Source organism: Micropterus dolomieu, linkage group LG06, assembly GCF_021292245.1.
Source record: "Micropterus dolomieu isolate WLL.071019.BEF.003 ecotype Adirondacks linkage group LG06, ASM2129224v1, whole genome shotgun sequence".
Lineage (NCBI taxonomy): Eukaryota > Metazoa > Chordata > Actinopteri > Centrarchiformes > Centrarchidae > Micropterus > Micropterus dolomieu.
Genome location: NC_060155.1, coordinates 4,624,099 through 4,630,555, shown reverse-complemented (window position 1 = coordinate 4,630,555; position 6,457 = coordinate 4,624,099). Strand labels below are relative to the sequence as shown.

At 41.1% G+C, this 6,457-nt stretch overlaps 1 protein-coding gene across 7 annotated transcripts in view; it reads right to left on the bottom strand.

The window, feature by feature from the left end:
- The window catches only part of LOC123971976 (partitioning defective 3 homolog), a 291,948-nt gene extending 286,286 nt beyond the window's left edge, over positions 1 to 5,662 (bottom strand). For 4 of the 7 annotated variants that reach the window (XM_046051121.1, XM_046051125.1, XM_046051126.1 and 1 more), the window contains exon 1: positions 5,302 to 5,661. In XM_046051121.1, the coding sequence (XP_045907077.1) occupies positions 5,302 to 5,421 (120 nt within the window). In that variant the 5' untranslated portion in view covers positions 5,422 to 5,661. Of the gene's footprint in view, positions 1 to 5,301 lie in introns of all 7 variants that reach the window. The other 3 variants (XM_046051123.1, XM_046051122.1, XM_046051124.1) reach the window with 1 other exon arrangement.
- Between the last annotated feature and the right edge of the window lie 795 nt (positions 5,663 to 6,457).

Below are 6,457 nucleotides of genomic sequence, written 5' to 3'. Positions count from 1 at the left end.
GTTTGACACAATCTAAATACATTTTCCCTCGAGATATGCCCTAAAATGTAACCTCATCTCATTATCTAACAAACAATAAAAATATATATTTTTTTTTTGTGAAATACTTGTTCATGACGCAAACTAAAAACTGAATTATTTTCCACTGGTTTCCTACAAAGCACCCATTAAAAATTTTAGTCCAAGATTCCATTCTTAAAAAAAATAAATAAATAAAAATAAAAAAGGCATGGTCTTATCCGTTGGGCCATCGCCACCCCCACTTTCAGATTTCGGACAGGAAAAATCCCCAGACGTTATTGGGCTCTAGCAATAATGATTAATAATAGTGATTCTTCACAATATTCAACATTTTTTTAAACAGCCAAAATATGGAAAAATATTGAAAGTCAACAATGAAAATAAATCTGTGTTGCAGCTCTAATGGGTTCATCAGAACCCAAAAGTTAGATTAATTAATATTGCTGCACGATTAATCTAATTGCAATGTATTGTAATTGTATTTTTCTTGACAATTAAGCAAGTAGACTCATTGTACCATTATAATCGAATCTCAATCTTCTCCAAATCGTGCAGCGCTATTAATTAAGTACAACTATTTTTAACTGCATCTTTCCGGAAAAAAAACCCCACTTACAGACAGACAGCAGACACCTGCTCCTATTGTCTGCAACAGGTCCAAGTCATGTTAAATCTGTCTGCCTTAACGGTCAAGTTTGTAGACAATGGAGTCCACCGGAGGAAACTCTAACAGTGTGAAGCTGTGAATGGAAATCCGGCGTATACTGGTGTGAACACAACAACCCAGACACCAGATATCCCCCGGAGGTTTCCGAGCGTTTGGAAGAGTCAAAAAGAGACAAATCTCTTGGTTCTTCTGACGTGCCAGGGCTTATGTCACTTGAGGGTTTGGAGCGTTAAACCACCAGACGGTTTTCCAGTGAAGGGTGTCATTTTAAACGCTTGCCACACTTAGTCAAATGGGTGAACATTAGTGAGAAACTACCCTATGATCTGTGGAAGGAAAAAGAGGCGAGGAGGATAATAGGACACCGTTTCACTTTTCAAAACGTTCAGAGACCTTGAAGCTGGTAGTCTCAAGTCCAGTCAGTCCAGCGTCCTCATCTTTCTAATTCCAAATTTATGAGATGGTTTAAGGGCCCTCAGAAGTGGACTGTTTTTTGTTTTGTTTTTCTTTTCTGCAGGAAGCATTCCTCTCTAATGACAGGGGAAGTTAGAAGAAGGTCCATACAAACACTAAAAACAGGAAAACCAACCTAAAGTCAGGCCTCTTATTAAAAACGGGCTGACCAAAAAAAGCTGTGATCTTCAACACAACATCTGTGACCCAAAGACTTTCGCAGACGCTCCCCACACATGAAACATGACAATGCCCGACCTTAGTCAGGTGAAATGTAGGCTGGGTGGGACGAAACGCAGATCTGAGGTGATTAAATGACGAGGGCGTGTTTTGTTTTGTTGTGGGTGAGGAGTTCATGAGGAGGTCCAGGTTTATGGTTTTAATATTTTAGATCAAAGCTTGGATAATACAGAATGAGAACTGAATGTGTGGCCTCATTCCCAGCACACAGGCACAATCCAGCCTCTGCATTAAACAGCAGCACAGGTGGGTTTTCCAGCCAATTGCCTTTTCCAAAATTTTGATTAAAACTTTAAAGACAGACAACAGTTATCTAGCCAGTTGCAATTCTGACCTCAACTAATTACTAAAATGCATCGATGCAAATTCTTTGCATCAAGGCTTCCTTTAATCCATATAACTCAACCCGATCGCATCTCATGCATCACATATACACGCTTTGGAAAAGCCCACTGTTTCGCACGGACATTTATTACTGTCGCACATCGCTCTTGCACTGTGAACACGATATGATTATGATGGAGCTGTTTGCAAAGTGGAGGAAGAGAGAGAAAATAGCAAGGGACAAAGAAGAAAGTGTCCAAAGTCTGGGATTATTTCAAGCTAAAGAAAACAGCAACTCTGTGATGTCACCATCCGTCCACCGTAAAACGAAACTTGTGTCGCCTCAGCAACAGCACGACAGCGCCTTATCGGAAAGCAGCCGGTGTTCTGCCAGCGGACCACACCGCATTTAACTGTAACTGTAACCTCACAGTCAGGAGTTAACTGGGTGTCGGGGAGCTGCACCTTTTAACTCCCCTCTGTAGCTCAGACAAACCCTGCTACCTGCGAGTACTAATCCATCCTTTCTCCCAGATTCTTTGTCTTTATAATTGCTATCTTTATAATAACAAACAGCTGTTTCACATGCAGGATCGCTCATTTCCCGTTTCACATTTCACGTGTGTTTTCTTGACAAAACGTGGTTTGGAGACCAGCATCGGGTGACACAGCCGCTGTCAGCTCCTGTAATGTGTGTGACCCCCTGTCACCGATCAGTCACGTAGTGTGAACGCCACAACGACTTCAAGACTCCCGTCACAAGACGGCAAGTTGTGTAGTGTGACCAGCACGGCCATCAGCCGACGCTGAAAGTCGTGTAGTCTGCACAAGCCTAGTATAACTTGTATAGCACTCGGGTGATGTTTGTGTTGGTAAAGCAGCTGTCTGGTTGTTGGTCTGATGTTTGCTGTATGACACACTATGAATTTCTGAAAGGACTAATAAATATGTATCACCTATAAACGTGCACAGCTGATCCGTTACCAGGGGTTCGGGTCATTGTTAGCTGCAGCCCTAATTGTAATATTTAAGTATATCTTAAATGCTGTCTTACAAATCTTTATGACTGTGCTACTGTGGTATTTAAGTAAAAGTATGTAAGTATAATCGGGAAAATGTATTTGAAGAATTAAAAGTACTCAATGCGTAAGGCAAAATGTCTCGACTGCAGAGCTTCATATATTTGTGAAGCCGGAACCACCAACTGTTCTACATGAGAAATAAAATGACGATAAACTAAACGATTATCAACTAATGTACGAGCAGTACTTACATAAGCTGTTGGGCAGTTTATTTTATAACAAAACATCATATTTTTTAAACTCTTCATATGTTTTGTGTGTAAAAATCTTAATTTGTAAAGTAACTGAAGCTGTCAGATAAATGCGGTGAAGTAAAAAGTACAATATCTCCCTCTGAGATGTAGTGAAGTAAATAGAAAGTGGCATGAAAAGAAAATACTCAAGTAAAGTACAGTTGAGTTAATGCACTTAATTACTCTCAACAAAATGATGTGATGTGGTTGAAGATTTTGTCCATACCCTCCATAATTTCTGATATGAACTGTACACAGTCACATTGTAAATTTAAAGTTAATATCTCTGAAATTTGCTAAAACTCAGAGGGTGCAGTCTCTCGTAGTGTTGGAATTTGTCGGGATTTAAGTTTCAATCGTCAATTAAGTAAGAGTGGGGTCCCTTTTATAAGCTGGAATATATCTAATCGTCCCATGGATATGATATTTAGTTATATCTCTGTTGCATGTTCCTCAGCACTGCAGCATGTTTAAAACTTCACATCCACATGGAAGGTCAAAGTGAAAAGCTCTGTTACACTCCAGTCTCTTTGAATTGGACACACATGACGATGGACACTTCATAGTTCTGCGATTACAGCAGTGATCATCCTGCGTACCAGTGTCTCTTATCCCGCAATACCTGTCAAAATCTGTTTCCAATCAATTTTTTACATATTTTTTGTTTGTTTTTTTACATTTCAACTGATCACCTACATTTACTTCTTTCAGGGGGAAACTAAAGACAGTGATTGACTGTTTCGTGTCATGAAACCATTTTACTAGACTTAGCTTTTTCTCAGAAAGCTACTTTCAAGAAACTCTGCAATTTCACTGGTTCAAGATTACAACGATTTGCATCAAGTCAAATAAGACCGGGCATCAAGCACGGTGGAGAGAGTAGTTCAGCAGCTCTTTACCTACCTCTCAACTGCACAGAGATATTCTCCAGCACTCCTCTGCCTGCTCACACTGAATTATTCAAAAGGAGAGGAGGATACAGTATGACTTCTAGGTCACTATCATTACATAGAAAAAGAGACTGCCTTAAACTTAGCACATGGAAGCGAAAAAAGTTAATTATTCATAAAACCTAAGTAGCTGCTGTAATATATTTGTACCTTAAACAAAGGCTGGACAATAAACCAAATTACCAACTGGGAATTTATTCCTATACCAAAATTGACTGTTTTCACAGTTTCCATAAACTTTGATTATAGTAGAGTGGCATTGAGCCATATTTTGGTTTTAACACATACAGAGGATACGTACTAAATGAATTTTATCATGATGTTTATAACAAAAACAATTTCAAATTGGGTGGACTAAAGGTAAAGTAAGGGAACATAACATTTCTAGCTTAATGCTTCTCATCTTACCTGATCTAGCCAGATAGCGCTTAAAGCACAGAGCTAGTTCACAGGTTATCTGCTGCTACCCCAACATTTTGCCACAGGCTTTCTTAGGTTCACGTTTATCTCTGATTTATGTGTCAGGTCCATGCCTCCACCGGTCAGCTGGAGCTTGTTCTCTGAAAAGTCTTAGTCCAAGACTATACACCTAACTTATCAAAATACCATGTGTTCCTGCTCTTCCCTCCTCTTGCATTTTCATCACTGATCAGGACTAACCTGAACTCTCCTCATCTCTCTTTCCCCTCATACTCCAGCTCACCCTTCCTGCCACCACAATGAGCTCATTGTAAGTTGAATAATAAGGAGCTTTTCATGTTTTGTGTTGATAGACCGCTTTAAACAGAGTATAGACTAAGAACTTTCCTGTTTCTAATTGCATCTCCCTGCACTGAAGCCTAACCGCCTCAGACTGCAGTCCTACTTTTGCAGCCTGCTGGCTAACTTGCCAGTAGGCTAATCTCTGCTGGCAACTTTCAGAGGCATCAACTGAGGTCTTACAACTGGGTTACTCAAGTCTAAAAACGTGCGTTTGAGCAGAAATGTGTTGGAAGCGCCTGTTTTTATGCTGCAACTGACCACTTTGTTTAGTGCCACAGCTACAATCCCAGAGGAAGTTTTGCGGGTTTCCAAACACAAGAACCACAATGGCGGTGCGCCTTTCTTTGAAAGCAGCAACGCACGGCGAGTAACACGCACATGCGGCGTGTGTGAGCTCATTAACTGAACACAGCAGCACCAGACAGCAGAAACAGGCACCACTTTCCCTCCTCGCTGCATTTCTTCCAAGTTTGCGCCATATTGAGTGCGCCTGCGGAGCCCAACGGGACGTAGCGACATTGTTTCCAGGAAAACAAAAGCCGCAAGAAAACAAAGTAGCAGCCGCTTACCTTGGCGATAGCCTTCTTATATCTCATGACAGCCTGCTGGATGAGTGTGTGGACTTTGATATTTCCATCCCCGCACGGCACCACCACCCGGGTCCTGCCAAAACACACCGTGACTTTCATGGTTCAGTATCCGAGATCTTGCCCAGACTCGGAGTAAAACCGAGGAGAGGAGGAGGAGGAGGAGGAATCCGAGTGAAAATAAAAAAGGTGCATGGGTTTTTGTTTGTTCGGCTCCGCAGCTGCCTCAGTATTCCTTTATAAAAGCGAGGACTAGAGCTCTTTCCGCTTCTCCCCGCCGGGCGACATTGTTTTCTGTGTGTTTTCAGACCACCTGTTTAGCTTCTCTCTCTCCTTCCTTCACTCTCTCGATCCCAATCCCTGTCTCTCTCCCTCCCTGCTGAGCTAATGCTCGTTCACGTGGTGCGTTCGGGAATGTTGGTATCCGGACTTCTGTGTGACTTCAGAATGGACGACAAAGACAAGTACTAAATCTATTTAAATTGGAGTTAATAGTTTTTGTCAGTGTGACCAGGAGCAATAAAAAAACATAAACATGTTTAATAGTAATGTAACACAATCGAGGAGCGTTCAGTTCCCCGGTTGTTTGGTGACCAAATTCAATGGTTGGGATATAAAAATGGAAAGTAGGAATGGTGGATCAACAGAGGTGTGGGATTTAAGGGACAGATAGCGTAATTTAATATAATTTAATAGGCGATGTTTTCTTACTGGGAATCTGTAAATTATTAATGGTTGTATCTCTAATCTCAATTTAATGTATACAGTTGTCTCAAGCTGTGGATATAGAAAACATTGTCCCTTAGTGCTAAAGAGAGAACGGAGCAGTAAGTATTTAGGTAAATCACACGGCCACAGAAGATGCATTGAAGCCTAGATAACTTAACAGAAGATATAAATTAAACATCAGGGACAACTTTGAAACAAGACAAACGCTTCTGAAGGTAACGTTTACGAGGGGAACGTGAAGGCATCAGATGAGCAGGGAAGGCCACAGCTGCAGTCTGTCCCCCGCTGTGGTCAGGATAGGTAATGTTTGGCGCGCAGGGGAGCAATGCTGTACTCACACCTCACAGAGGATAGCAGTGGTTAAAATAATTTTAAAACCAATACACTGATTTAAAAATAAAGGTAGATT